Source organism: Panulirus ornatus, chromosome 18, assembly GCF_036320965.1.
Source record: "Panulirus ornatus isolate Po-2019 chromosome 18, ASM3632096v1, whole genome shotgun sequence".
Taxonomy (NCBI): domain Eukaryota; kingdom Metazoa; phylum Arthropoda; class Malacostraca; order Decapoda; family Palinuridae; genus Panulirus; species Panulirus ornatus.
The window spans coordinates 55,548,558-55,564,239 of record NC_092241.1 but is presented as its reverse complement, the minus strand read 5'-3'; the positions used below and the strand labels follow the sequence as shown (position 1 = coordinate 55,564,239).

The 15,682-nt window shown below is 41.9% G+C and overlaps 2 protein-coding genes across 2 annotated transcripts in view; both read right to left on the bottom strand.

Moving 5' to 3' along the window:
- Positions 1 to 382: 382 nt before the first annotated feature.
- Positions 383 to 15,682, bottom strand: part of LOC139755116 (pancreatic triacylglycerol lipase-like) — a 40,786-nt gene continuing 25,486 nt past the window's right edge. Inside the window, exons 8-11 of the mRNA XM_071673254.1 lie at positions 6,550 to 6,682; positions 4,043 to 4,169; positions 3,401 to 3,574; positions 383 to 2,854 (exon numbers count right to left, since the gene is read on the bottom strand). Of these exons, the coding sequence (XP_071529355.1) occupies positions 2,674 to 2,854; positions 3,401 to 3,574; positions 4,043 to 4,169; positions 6,550 to 6,682 (615 nt within the window). The 3' untranslated portion in view covers positions 383 to 2,673. The remainder of the gene's footprint in view (positions 2,855 to 3,400; positions 3,575 to 4,042; positions 4,170 to 6,549; positions 6,683 to 15,682) is intronic.
- Positions 11,566 to 13,092, bottom strand: LOC139755117 (uncharacterized). The gene is made up of 3 exons (XM_071673255.1): positions 12,976 to 13,092; positions 12,333 to 12,506; positions 11,566 to 11,807 (listed from the first exon to the last, which is right to left on the bottom strand). The coding sequence occupies exons 1-3, from the start codon at positions 13,041 to 13,043 to the stop codon at positions 11,627 to 11,629; spliced, it is 423 nt and encodes a 140-aa protein (XP_071529356.1). The 5' UTR covers positions 13,044 to 13,092; the 3' UTR covers positions 11,566 to 11,626.

Here is a 15,682-nt window from a genome sequence, read left to right as displayed (position 1 = left end):
GAGTGAGTGCTCAAATTACAGAGGTATAAGTTTGTTGAGTATTCCTGGTAAATTATATGGGAGGGTATTGATTGAGAGGGTGAAGGCATGTACAGAGCATCAGATTGGGGAAGAGCAGTGTGGTTTCAGAAGTGGTAGAGGATGTGTGGATCAGGTGTTTGCTTTGAAGAATGTATGTGAGAAATACTTAGAAAAGCAAATGGATTTGTATGTAGCATTTATGGATCTGGAGAAGGCATATGATAGAGTTGATAGAGATGCTCTGTGGAAGGTATTAAGAATATATGGTGTGGGAGGAAAGTTGTTAGAAGCAGTGAAAAGTTTTTATCGAGGATGTAAGGCATGTGTACGTGTAGGAAGAGAGGAAAGTGATTGGTTCTCAGTGAATGTAGGTTTGCGGCAGGGGTGTGTGATGTCTCCATGGTTGTTTAATTTGTTTATGGATGGGGTTGTTAGGGAGGTAAATGCAAGAGTTTTGGAAAGAGGGGCAAGTATGAAGTCTGTTGGGGATGAGAGAGCCTGGGAAGTGAGTCAGTTGTTGTTCGCTGATGATACAGCGCTGGTGGCTGATTCATGTGAGAAACTGCAGAAGCTGGTGACTGAGTTTGGAAAAGTGTGTGGAAGAAGAAAGTTAAGAGTAAATGTGAATAAGAGCAAGGTTATTAGGTACAGTAGGGTTGAGGGTCAAGTCAATTGGGAGGTGAGTTTGAATGGAGAAAAACTGGAGGAAGTGAAGTGTTTTAGATATCTGGGAGTGGATCTGGCAGCGGATGGAACCATGGAAGCGGAAGTGGATCATAGGGTGGGGGAGGGGGCGAAAATCCTGGGGGCCTTGAAGAATGTGTGGAAGTCGAGAACATTATCTCGGAAAGCAAAAATGGGTATGTTTGAAGGAATAGTGGTTCCAACAATGTTGTATGGTTGCGAGGCGTGGACTATGGATAGAGTTGTGCGCAGGAGGATGGATGTGCTGGAAATGAGATGTTTGAGGACAATGTGTGGTGTGAGGTGGTTTGATCGAGTGAGTAACGTAAGGGTAAGAGAGATGTGTGGTAATAAAAAGAGCGTGGTTGAGAGAGCAGGAGAGGGTGTTTTGAAGTGGTTTGGGCACATGGAGAGGATGAGTGAGGAGAGATTGACCAAGAAGATATATGTGTCGGAGGTGGAGGGAACAAGGAGAAGAGGGAGACCAAATTGGAGGTGGAAGGATGGAGTGAAAAGGATTTTGTGTGATCGGGGCCTGAACATGCAGGAGGGTGAAAGGAGGGCAAGGAATAGAGTGAATTGGAGCGATGTGGTATACCGGGGTTGACGTGCTGTCTGTGGATTGAATCGGGGCATGTGAAGCGTCTGGGGTAAACCATGGAAAGCTGTGTAGGTATGTATATTTGCGTGTGTGGACGTATGTATATACATGTGTATGGGGGGGGGGGGGGTTGGGCCATTTCTTTCGTCTGTTTCCTTGCGCTACCTCGCAAACGCGGGAGACAGCGACAAAGTATAATAAAATAATAAATATAAATATATATATATATATATATATATATATATATATATATATATATATATATATATATATATATATATATATATATATATATATATATATATATATAAATGTACTTACATGCCCTCATCCATTCTGGCGCTACCCCGTTTCACAGGAAACAGCATCACTACTGTCTGCATCAGCGAGGTAGCGCTGGGAAAATACAAAAATGGCCACATTCGTTCACACTCAGTCTCTAGCTGTCATGTGTAATGCACTGAAACCACAGCTCCCTATCCAAATCCAGATCCCACAGATCTTCCCATGAATTGCTCCAGACGTTTCATGTGCCTTGGTTTAGTCCATTGACAGCACGTAGACCCCGGTATACCACATCGTTGTAATTCACTCCATTCCTTGCATGCCTCGCACCTTCCTGCATGTTTTGGCCCCGAATATTCTAAATCTTTTTCACTCCATCCTTCCGCCTCCAATTTGGTCTCACGCTTCTTATTCCCTGCACCTTTGACACGTATCCTCTTTGTCAATCTTTCCTCAATCATTCTATCCATTTGTACGGGCAACCGAGGTCCAGGTACCCTTTTTATCGAGGAACCCTTAGGGGTGGGTGAACAGCTGGACTGACTGTGAACTGACCGTCGCAACCAGGATTCGAGCCTATAAACTCGACTCTGGGCGGCCCGTGAATGTCGTGGTCTGGAACGCTAACGGATACTTAACGGGGGTCCATATAACAAGTCTCTTCTTAAACGTATCTTTGGTGCTGCTTTCAATCCCATTAACTGGTAAAATTATTCCATATTTTAGAAATCCTCTGTGAAAAATGTGCTTAGCCTCTTTGGATTTAAAACGATTTCACACGAGTTTGAATCCAAAACTATGTTTTTATTTGGCTAAACTCTTTTAAGGGAGTTTTACGATAGGATGTTTCCATATGAGATGAATCGCACGTTCATCCTATTCTCTTTTGGTTCCCATCATCTGTCAGGCAGCGTCAGTTGTCCATATTCTTCTGAACTGGGTTGTTCGGTATTGCCAAGAGCCAGGATACAGTCTCCTATCATGGCCCCGGTCATGCTGCACCCATCGGGGTTGTGTTTGTATGTTCACTGACTACTGTTATATCATTATTACCCGTGTCTTCATTTGCCCTATTGGATGGATCAATTGCCTGGGCCCGGGCGTGGCAGAACATCGGAGGGTTGGTCTGTGGCGCAGGCGGGCGAGGCCACCAGAAGGACCGTCTTCTCACTGCGGGCAAGGACGACACCCGGGCTCCCGGCGTCTGGGCACAGCATCACCTCCTTCCCTGACTCGCCCAACGAGCGAGCAGCCTTCAGCTTCCTTGGAGGAAAGTAAACAAAGAATTGGCACGTATGTATTAATTCATAATTATCCCTAGGACCATCCAGTAGCAGGGGAATGTAGATTTCTTTAGAGCGAGAAGTTCTTTGACGAGACTACACTCAGTGACACAACCTCGCCAAAGTAACTTTTAACTTGCAGTGTAACCGCTTGCACGCGGTAATAAAATGTATTATCATTATTGTTATGATTATTATTATTATGATAATTATCATTATTCCACAAAGGCCCAGTCCTCTGTTCTTAACGCTACCTCGCTAACGCGGGAAATGGCGAATAGTTTAAAAGAAAAAAAAAATTATTATTATTATTATTAATATTATTATTATTATTATTATTATTATTATTATTATTATTATTATAATTATTATTATTATTATTATTATTATTATTATTATTATTATTATTATTATGATATGGGGTTCTCTAATGTGGATAATAATATATTCACACCACAGTTCTTTATAATCTACTTCCATCCCCACATTCCGTCCACTGCTGGTGGGCTCATCTCTCGCCCCTTACCTCTGGAAGAAGTTTTCCACATTCAGGAGGGAGAGGCTGGACAGTGGGAGGCCATCACCACGGCAGGCGCGTCCGCAGGTCCAGGTCACCATAGCGGCTTCGCTGGAGCTGAGGTCTTCTCCATGCTCCAACAGGAAGGTATACATTTTCTTGGAACTGAACGTTTTGGGTAGCCTAGTCAACATAAAAATGACTTAGTAAAGAACTAGTGAATTGATTTTAGTACGGGAGAGAAAAATCAGCATAGCTGTATCAAAGTGTCTGGTTAGATGATTAACAAAGATTTTTTTCTTTTTCATGCTTTGACGATCTAGCAATGTCAAGCCTTATCTAGCTTCATGTTTAATGTTTCATTTACTGCAAGAACATCATGGGTATGAAGATAATGCTTAGCGAATGATTCATTTTTTTTTTTCATGGATTGAAGGTCAGGTATTAATTCGCTAATAAAGAGAGGTAATGAGAGAGAGAAAGAAGAGAAAAGGATTTTTTTTAAAGAAATTTTGAGGAAGAGGAAACACCCTTCTTTTTAATAAGGTCCAGGTCGTGGTTGATAGGAAAAACATGATGGAGTGGAAACTACGATTTCCAATGCTTCGAGATGTGAGGAAGGAAAGAGTCAGCTGCGGAAGAGACACCTACCCAGCAGTGAGGTCGAAGTGCGCAGAGCGGCCGGTGTTTGTGAGGAGGGTGATGTTTAGGAAACCCATACCACCGGACGGTGCGTCTCCGAGCTGTCCCAGTTTTATCCTTAGCCGGTGGTGGTGCACTGTGGAGAAACGTAGTTAACAGGCTATCAGTATGTTCAGTCAGTGAGGGGGTATTTGCAGTTTTCAGATAAGTCCCGTTAGTTATTGCAGTAGCTCTTGAAACACCATGCATGGAAACGTTAGCCAAGGACAAACGCGCAGTTGTATATGTTTTGTTATATTACATTTACTGTCTCGCTGTCTGTGTATTACGGGGAGGGAGTATTGCAATCGCGTTGCCCCATCTGTTAACCATTATATATATATATATATATATATATATATATATATATATATATATATATATATATATATATATATATATATTTTCTTTTTTTCTTTTTTTTTTTGCTTTGTCGCTGTCTCCCGCGTTTGCGAGGTAGCGCAAGGAAACAGACGAAAGAAATGGCCCAACCCACCCCCATACACATGTATATACATACGTCCACACACGCAAATATATATACCTACACAGCTTTCCATGGTTTACCCCAGACGCTTCACATGCCTTGATTCAATCCACTGACAGCACGTCAACCCCGGTATACCACATCGCTCCAATTCACTCTATTCCTTGCCCTCCTTTCACCCTCCTGCATGTTCAGGCCCCGATCACACAAAATCTTTTTCACTCCATCTTTCCACCTCCAATTTGGTCTCCCTCTTCTCCTCGTTCCCTCCACCTCCGACACATATATCCTCTTGGTCAATCTCTCCTCACTCATTCTCTCCATGTGACCAAACCATTTCAAAACACCCTCTTCTGCTCTCTCAACCACGCTCTTTTTATTTCCACACATCTCTCTTACCCTTACGTTACTTACTCGATCAAACCACCTCACACCACACATTGTCCTCAAACATCTCATTTCCAGCACATCCATCCTCCTGCGCACAACTCTAGATCCATAGTCCACGCCTCGCAACCATACAACATTGTTGGAACCACTATTCCTTCAAACATACCCATTTATGCTTTCCGAGATAATGTTCTCGACTTCCACACATTCTTCAAGGCTCCCAGAATTTTCGCCCCCTCCCCCACCCTATGATCCACTTCCGCTTCCATGTTTCCATCCGCTGCCAGATCCACTCCCAGATATCTAAAACACTTCACTTCCTCCAGTTTTTCTCCATTCAAACTCACCTCCCGATTGACTTGACCCTCAACCCTACTGTACCTAATAACCTTGCTCTTATTCACATTTACTCTTAACTTTCTTCTTTCACACACTTTACCAAACTCAGTCACCAGCTTCTGCAGTTTCTCACATGAATCAGCCACCAGCGCTGTATCATCAGCGAACAACAACTGACTCACTTCCCAAGCTCTCTCATCCCCAACAGACTTCATCCTTGTCCCTCTTTCCAAAACTCTTGCATTCACCTCCCTAACAACCCCATCCATAAACAAATTAAACAACCATGGAGACATCACACACCCCTGCCGCAAACCTACATTCACTGAGAACCAATCACTTTCCTCTCTTCCTACACGTACACATGCCTTACATCCTCGATAAAAACTTTTCACTGCTTCTAACAACTTGCCTCCCACACCATATATTCTTAATACCTTCCACAGAGCATCTCTATCAACTCTATCATATGCCTTCTCCAGATCCATAAATGCTACATACAAATCCATTTGCTTTTCTAAGTATTTCTCACATACATTCTTCAAAGCAAACACCTGATCCACACATCCTCTACCACTTCTGAAACCACACTGCTCTTCCCCAATCTGATGCTCTGTACATGCCTTCACCCTCTCAATCAATACCCTCCCATACAATTTGCCAGGAATACTCAACAAACTTATACCTCTGTAATTTGAGCACTCACTCTTATCCCCTTTGCCTTTGTACAATGGCACTATGCACGCATTCCGCCAATCCTCAGGCACCTCACCATGAGTCATACATACATCAAATAACCTTACCAACCAGTCAACAATACAATATATATATATATATATATATATATATATATATATATATATATATATATATATATATATATATATATAGATATATATATATATGACACTTGGTCAGGCCAGGTACTCATTCATCAACCAGCCCCAGAGGAGAGTCTGAACAGCTTGGTTGGATGTGGGCCGGCTGCTGTCAGGGATCGAACTTTGGCCCTATGCTAAATCCATTGCACCAAAGAGCTTCGAGCGTTTGATCACCTATTTGTAGAGAACGGGGAGGGAAGTTCTCTTGTCGTGAGAACCCCCCCCCCCACCCCCCACCAATCTCTTGAACTTCCTCTACTGTCATTCAACTTTCCAAGGAAACTTCTTGTGTGCTGGCAACACTTACAGATTCATTGAACAGCCGATCCCATTCATCCACCACTCTGATGCTGTGAAAGTACTTCCAGCGTAGCACTTACGGCAGAGTTGTTGTTCGTTTCCTGTGGAGAGGAAGAGCTTGACGCTAGCTTGTCTCCGGCCGGACCAAGCACTGGCATGGAGACCCATGGGCACGCAGCCGCTACCGTCCTCACCACAGCTGAAGCACTTTCCCTGTGGACGGCAGCCAGACAGTGGAACACTTTATTCAAGACATTTTTGGCAGATGATCTAATATACTTTCACCTTTAACTGGAAATTGTGACACCTGGAAAGCAGTGATTACGGGCGTTTTTGAATGAAAAAAATGTTAGAAAGTTTTTGAAACTATATATTATATATTATATATATATATATTATATTTTATAATATATTATTATATATATATATTTTAAAATTTTAAATTTTTTATTAAAAATTCCCTTTTGAAATTTTCCCGAAAAAAAAATAAAAAAAAAAAAAATTATAAAAATTTTATAATAATTAAAAAGGGGAAAAACACAAAAAAAAACGCCTGTTTTTTCCTTTTAGAAAACGAAAATTTTAAACCCCATTTTTGAATGGATTTCCAAAACAGGTTTTGGGGGTAAGAAACGATCACGCCCAAAATTTTTTTAAAATATATATATAATAATAAATTATATATATAATAAAATTAAAATATATTTAAAATAATAAATAATATAATTTTTTTTTTTTTATACTTTTTCGCCCGTCTCCCGCTTTGCGAGGGAGCGCAAGAAACAGACGAAAAAAATGGCCCCCCAACCCCCGACGCTTCACATGCCTTGATTCAATCCACTGACAGCACGTCAACCCCGGTATACCACATCGCTCCAATTCACTCTATTCCTTGCCCTCCTTTCACCCTCCTGCATGTTCAGGCCCCGATCACACAAAATCTTTTTCACTCCATCTTTCCACCTCCAATTTGGTCTCCCTCTTCTCCTCGTTCCCTCCACCTCCGACACATATATCCTCTTGGTCAATCTTTCCTTACTCATTCTCTCCATGTGCCCAAACCACTTCAAAACACCCTCTTCTGCTCTCTCAACCACGCTCTTTTTATTTCCACACATCTCTCTTACCCTTACGTTACTCACTCGATCAAACCACCTCACACAACACATTGTCCTCAAACATCTCATTTCCAGCACATCCATCCTCCTGCGCACAACTCTATCCATAGCCCACGCCTCGCAACCATACAACATTGTTGGAACCACTATTCCTTCAAACATACCCATTTTTGCTTTCCGAGATAATGTTCTCGACTTCCACACATTCTTCAAGGCCCCCAGAATTTTCGCCCCCTCCCCCACCCTATGATCCACTTCCGCTTCCATGGTTCCATCCGCTGCCAGATCCACTCCCAGACGAAAGAATGGCCCAACCCACCCAAATACACATGTATATATATACATACACATATACATACCTATAAATCTCAACATATACATGTATATACCCACACAGACATATACATATATACACATGTACACAATTCCTACTGTCTGCCCTTATTCATTCTCGTCGCCACCCCCGCCACACATGAAATGACACCCCCCCCCCCCAAGTGCGCGAGGTAGCACTAGGAAAAGACAACAAAGGCCACATTCGTTCACACTCAGTCTCTAGCTGTCATATATATATATATATATATATATATATATATATATATATATATATATATATATATATAATATATATATATATATCTTAAGAGTCCACGGGAAAATGAAACACGATAAGTTCCCAAGTGCACTTTCGTGTAATAATCACATCATCAGGGAGACATAAGAGTGAAATATAAGTCAGTTGATATACAACGAAGAGACGTAGCTAGGGCGCCATTTGCTAAACATGAGATTATTACACGAAAGTGCACTTGGGAACTTGACGTAGAACAGTCAATTGATACATATATATATATATATATATATAATATATATATATATATATATATATATATATATATATATATAATCATTAAATTTTAGGGAGAATAAAAAGATGTTCTGGAAGGAGGTAAATAAAGTGCGTAAGACAAGGGAGCAAATGGGAACTTCAGTGAAGGGCGCAAATGGGAGGTGAAAACAAGTAGTGGTGATGTGAGAAGGAGATGGAGTGAGTATTTTGAAGGTTTGTTGAATGTGTTTGATGATAGAGTGGCAGATATAGGGTGTTTTGGTCGAGGTGGTGTGGCAAAGTGAGAGGGTTAGGGAAAATGATTTGGTAAACAGAGAAGAGGTAGTGAAAGCTTTGCGGAAGATGAAAGCCGGCAAGGCAGCAGGTTTGGATGGTATTGCAGTGGAATTTATTAAAAAAGGGGCTTGACTGTATTGTTGACTGGTTGGTAAGGTTATTTAATGTATGTATGACTCATGGTGAGGTGCCTGAGGATTGGCGGAATGCGTGCATAGTGCCATTGTACAAAGGCAAAGGGGATAAGAGTGAGTGCTCAAATTACAGAGGTATAAGTTTGTTGAGTATTCCTGGTAAATTATATGGGAGGGTATTGATTGAGAGGGTGAAGGCATGTACAGAGCATCAGATTGGGGAAGAGCAGTGTGGTTTCAGAAGTGGTAGAGGATGTGTGGATCAGGTGTTTGCTTTGAAGAATGTATGTGAGAAATACTTAGAAAAGCAAATGGATTTGTATGTAGCATTTATGATCTGGAGAAGGCATATGATAGAGTTGATAGAGATGCTCTGTGGAAGGTATTAAGAATATATGGTGTGGGAGGAAAGTTGTTAGAAGCAGTGAAAAGTTTTTATCGAGGATGTAAGGCATGTGTACGTGTAGGAAGAGAGGAAAGTGATTGGTTCTCAGTGAATGTAGGTTTGCGGCAGGGGTGTGTGATGTCTCCATGGTTGTTTAATTTGTTTATGGATGGGGTTGTTAGGGAGGTAAATGCAAGAGTTTTGGAAAGAGGGGCAAGTATGAAGTCTGTTGGGGATGAGAGAGCCTGGGAAGTGAGTCAGTTGTTGTTCGCTGATGATACAGCGCTGGTGGCTGATTCATGTGAGAAACTGCAGAAGCTGGTGACTGAGTTTGGAAAAGTGTGTGGAAGAAGAAAGTTAAGAGTAAATGTGAATAAGAGCAAGGTTATTAGGTACAGTAGGGTTGAGGGTCAAGTCAATTGGGAGGTGAGTTTGAATGGAGAAAAACTGGAGGAAGTGAAGTGTTTTAGATATCTGGGAGTGGATCTGGCAGCGGATGGAACCATGGAAGCGGAAGTGGATCATAGGGTGGGGGAGGGGGCGAAAATCCTGGGGCCTTGAAGAATGTGTGGAAGTCGAGAACATTATCTCGGAAAGCAAAAATGGGTATGTTTGAAGGAATAGTGGTTCCAACAATGTTGTATGGTTGCGAGGCGTGGACTATGGATAGAGTTGTGCGCAGGAGGATGGATGTGCTGGAAATGAGATGTTTGAGGACAATGTGTGGTGTGAGGTGGTTTGATCGAGTGAGTAACGTAAGGGTAAGAGAGATGTGTGGTAATAAAAAGAGCGTGGTTGAGAGAGCAGGAGAGGGTGTTTTGAAGTGGTTTGGGCACATGGAGAGGATGAGTGAGGAGAGATTGACCAAGAAGATATATGTGTCGGAGGTGGAGGGAACAAGGAGAAGAGGGAGACCAAATTGGAGGTGGAAGGATGGAGTGAAAAGGATTTTGTGTGATCGGGGCCTGAACATGCAGGAGGGTGAAAGGAGGGCAAGGAATAGAGTGAATTGGAGCGATGTGGTATACCGGGGTTGACGTGCTGTCTGTGGATTGAATCGGGGCATGTGAAGCGTCTGGGGTAAACCATGGAAAGCTGTGTAGGTATGTATATTTGCGTGTGTGGACGTATGTATATACATGTGTATGGGGGGGGGGGGTTGGGCCATTTCTTTCGTCTGTTTCCTTGCGCTACCTCGCAAACGCGGGAGACAGCGACAAAGTATAATAAAATAATAAATATAAATATATATATATATAATATAATATATATATATATATATATATATATATATATATATATAATATATATATATATATATATATATATATATATATAAATGTACTTACATGCCCTCATCCATTCTGGCGCTACCCCGTTTCACAGGAAACAGCATCACTACTGTCTGCATCAGCGAGGTAGCGCTGGGAAAATACAAAAATGGCCACATTCGTTCACACTCAGTCTCTAGCTGTCATGTGTAATGCACTGAAACCACAGCTCCCTATCCAAATCCAGATCCCACAGATCTTCCCATGAATTGCTCCAGACGTTTCATGTGCCTTGGTTTAGTCCATTGACAGCACGTAGACCCCGGTATACCACATCGTTGTAATTCACTCCATTCCTTGCATGCCTCGCACCTTCCTGCATGTTTTGGCCCCGAATATTCTAAATCTTTTTCACTCCATTCTTCCGCCTCCAATTTGGTCTCACGCTTCTTATTCCCTGCACCTTTGACACGTATCCTCTTTGTCAATCTTTCCTCAATCATTCTATCCATTTGTACGGGCAACCGAGGTCCAGGTACCCTTTTTATCGAGGAACCCTTAGGGGTGGGTGAACAGCTGGACTGACTGTGAACTGACCGTCGCAACCAGGATTCGAGCCTATAAACTCGACTCTGGGCGGCCCGTGAATGTCGTGGTCTGGAACGCTAACGGATACTTAACGGGGGTCCATATAACAAGTCTCTTCTTAAACGTATCTTTGGTGCTGCTTTCAATCCCATTAAGTGGTAAAATTATTCCATATTTTAGAAATCCTCTGTGAAAAATGTGCTTAGCCTCTTTGGATTTAAAACGATTTCACACGAGTTTGAATCCAAAACTATGTTTTTATTTGGCTAAACTCTTTTAAGGGAGTTTTACGATAGGATGTTTCCATATGAGATGAATCGCACGTTCATCCTATTCTCTTTTGGTTCCCATCATCTGTCAGGCAGCGTCAGTTGTCCATATTCTTCTGAACTGGGTTGTTCGGTATTGCCAAGAGCCAGGATACAATCTCCTATCATGGCCCCGGTCATGCTGCACCCATCGGGTTGTGTTTGTATGTTCACTGACTACTGTTATATCATTATTACCCGTGTCTTCATTTGCCCTATTGGATGGATCAATTGCCTGGGCCCGGGCGTGGCAGAACATCGGAGGGTTGGTCTGTGGCGCAGGCGGGCGAGGCCACCAGAAGGACCGTCTTCTCACTGCGGGCAAGGACGACACCCGGGCTCCCGGCGTCTGGGCACAGCATCACCTCCTTCCCTGACTCGCCCAACGAGCGAGCAGCCTTCAGCTTCCTTGGAGGAAAGTAAACAAAGAATTGGCACGTATGTATTAATTCATAATTATCCCTAGGACCATCCAGTAGCAGGGGAATGTAGATTTCTTTAGAGCGAGAAGTTCTTTGACGAGACTACACTCAGTGACACAACCTCGCCAAAGTAACTTTTAACTTGCAGTGTAACCGCTTGCACGCGGTAATAAAATGTATTATCATTATTGTTATGATTATTGTTATTATGATAATTATCATTATTCCACAAAGGCCCAGTCCTCTGTTCTTAACGCTACCTCGCTAACGCGGGAAATGGCGAATAGTTTAAAAGAAAAAAAAAATTATTATTATTATTATTATTATTATTATTATTATTATTATTATCATAATTATTATTATTATTATTATTATTATTATTATTATTATTATTATTATGATATGGGGTTCTCTAATGTGGATAATAATATATTCACACCACAGTTCTTTATAATCTACTTCCATCCCCACATTCCGTCCACTGCTGGTGGGCTCATCTCTCGCCCCTTACCTCTGGAAGAAGTTTTCCACATTCAGGAGGGAGAGGCTGGACAGTGGGAGGCCATCACCACGGCAGGCGCGTCCGCAGGTCCAGGTCACCATAGCGGCTTCGCTGGAGCTGAGGTCTTCTCCATGCTCCAACAGGAAGGTATACATTTTCTTGGAACTGAACGTTTTGGGTAGCCTAGTCAACATAAAAATGACTTAGTAAAGAACTAGTGAATTGATTTTAGTACAGGAGAGAAAAATCAGCATAGCTGTATCAAAGTGTCTGGTTAGATGATTAACAAAGATTTTTTTCTTTTTCATGCTTTGACGATCTAGCAATGTCAAGCCTTATCTAGCTTCATGTTTAATGTTTCATTTACTGCAAGAACATCATGGGTATGAAGATAATGCTTAGCGAATGATTCATTTTTTTTTTTTCATGGATTGAAGGTCAGGTATTAATTCGCTAATAAAGAGAGGTAATGAGAGAGAGAAAGAAGAGAAAAGGATTTTTTTTAAAGAAATTTTGAGGAAGAGGAAACACCCTTCTTTTTAATAAGGTCCAGGTCGTGGTTGATAGGAAAAACATGATGGAGTGGAAACTACGATTTCCAATGCTTCGAGATGTGAGGAAGGAAAGAGTCAGCTGCGGAAGAGACACCTACCCAGCAGTGAGGTCGAAGTGCGCAGAGCGGCCGGTGTTTGTGAGGAGGGTGATGTTTAGGAAACCCATACCACCGGACGGTGCGTCTCCGAGCTGTCCCAGTTTTATCCTTAGCCGGTGGTGGTGCACTGTGGAGAAACGTAGTTAACAGGCTATCAGTATGTTCAGTCAGTGAGGGGGTATTTGCAATTTTCAGATAAGTCCCGTTAGTTATTGCAGTAGCTCTTGAAACACCATGCATGGAAACGTTAGCCAAGGACAAACGCGCAGTTGTATATGTTTTGTTATATTACATTTACTGTCTCGCTGTCTGTGTATTACGGGGAGGGAGTATTGCAATCGCGTTGCCCCATCTGTTAACCATATATATATATATATATATATATATATATATATATATATATATATATATATATATATATATATATATATATTTTATATTTATTTTATTATACTTTGTCGCTGTCTCCCGCGTTTGCGAGGTAGCGCAAGGAAACAGACGAAAGAAATGGCCCAACCCCCCCCCATACACATGTATATACATACGTCCACACACGCAAATATACATACCTACACAGCTTTCCATGGTTTACCCCAGACGCTTCACATGCCTTGATTCAATCCACTGACAGCACGTCAACCCCGGTATACCACATCGCTCCAATTCACTCTATTCCTTGCCCTCCTTTCACCCTCCTGCATGTTCAGGCCCCGATCACACAAAATCTTTTTCACTCCATCTTTCCACCTCCAATTTGGTCTCCCTCTTCTCCTCGTTCCCTCCACCTCCGACACATATATCCTCTTGGTCAATCTTTCCTCACTCATTCTCTCCATGTGCCCAAACCACTTCAAAACACCCTCTTCTGCTCTCTCAACCACGCTCTTTTTATTTCCACACATCTCTCTTACCCTTACGTTACTCACTCGATCAAACCACCTCACACCACACATTGCCCTCAAACATCTCATTTCCAGCACATCCATCCTCCTGCGCACAACTCTATCCATAGCCCACGCCTCGCAACCATACAACATTGTTGGAACCACTATTCCTTCAAACATACCCATTTTTGCTTTCCGAGATAATGTTCTCGACTTCCACACATTCTTCAAGGCTCCCAGAATTTTCGCCCCCTCCCCCACCCTATGATCCACTTCCGCTTCCATGGTTCCATCCGCTGCCAGATCCACTCCCAGATATCTAAAACACTTCACTTCCTCCAGTTTTTCTCCATTCAAACTCACCTCCCAATTGACTTGACCCTCAACCCTACTGTACCTAATAACCTTGCTCTTATTCACATTTACTCTTAACTTTCTTCTTCCACACACTTTACCAAACTCAGTCACCAGCTTCTGCAGTTTCTCACATGAATCAGCCACCAGCGCTGTATCATCAGCGAACAACAACTGACTCACTTCCCAAGCTCTCTCATCCCCAACAGACTTCATACTTGCACCTCTTTCCAAAACTCTTGCATTTACCTCCCTAACAACCCCATCCATAAACAAATTAAACAACCATGGAGACATCACACACCCCTGCCGCAAACCTACATTCACCGAGAACCAATCACTCTCCTCTCTTCCTACACGTACACATGCCTTACATCCTCGATAAAAACTTTTCACTGCTTCTAACAACTTGCTTCCCACACCATATATTCTTAATACCTTCCACAGAGCATCTCTATCAACTCTATCATATGCCTTCTCCAGATCCATAAATGCTACATACAAATCCATTTGCTTTTCTAAGTATTTCTCACATACATTCTTCAAAGCAAACACCTGATCCACACATCCTCTACCACTTCTGAAACCACACTGCTCTTCCCCAATCTGATGCTCTGTACATGCCTTCACCCTCTCAATCAATACCCTCCCATATAATTTACCAGGAATACTCAACAAACTTATACCTCTGTAATTTGAGCACTCACTCTTATCCCCTTTGCCTTTGTACAATGGCACTATGCACGCATTCCGCCAATCCTCAGGCACCTCACCATGAGTCATACATACATTAAATAACCTTACCAACCAGTCAACAATACAGTCACCCCCTTTTTTAATGAATTCCACTGCAATACCATCCAAACCTGCTGCCTTGCCGGCTTTCATCTTCCGCAAAGCTTTCACTACCTCTTCTCTGTTTACCAAATCATTTTCCCTAACCCTCTCACTTTGCACACCACCTCGACCAAAACACCCTATATCTGCCACTCTATCATCAAACACATTCAACAAACCTTCAAAATACTCACTCCATCTCCTTCTCACATCACCACTACTTGTTATCACCTCCCCATTTGCGCCCTTCACTGAAGTTCCCATTTGCTCCCTTGTCTTACGCACTTTATTTACCTCCTTCCAGAACATCTTTTTATTTATATATATATATATATATATATATATATATATATATATATATATATATATATATATATATATATATATATATATATATATATATATATGATCCCTTCATGCTATATATATATATATATATATATATATATATATATATATATATATATATATATCCCATTCCTCCCCCACTCCCCTTGCTTCCATTGTTCTCACCTTTTTCCATTCTGTACCCAGTCTCTCCTGGTACTTCCTCACACAGGTCTCCTTCTCAAGCTCACTTACTCTCACCACCCTCTTCACCCCAACATTCACTCTTCTTTTCTGAAAACCCA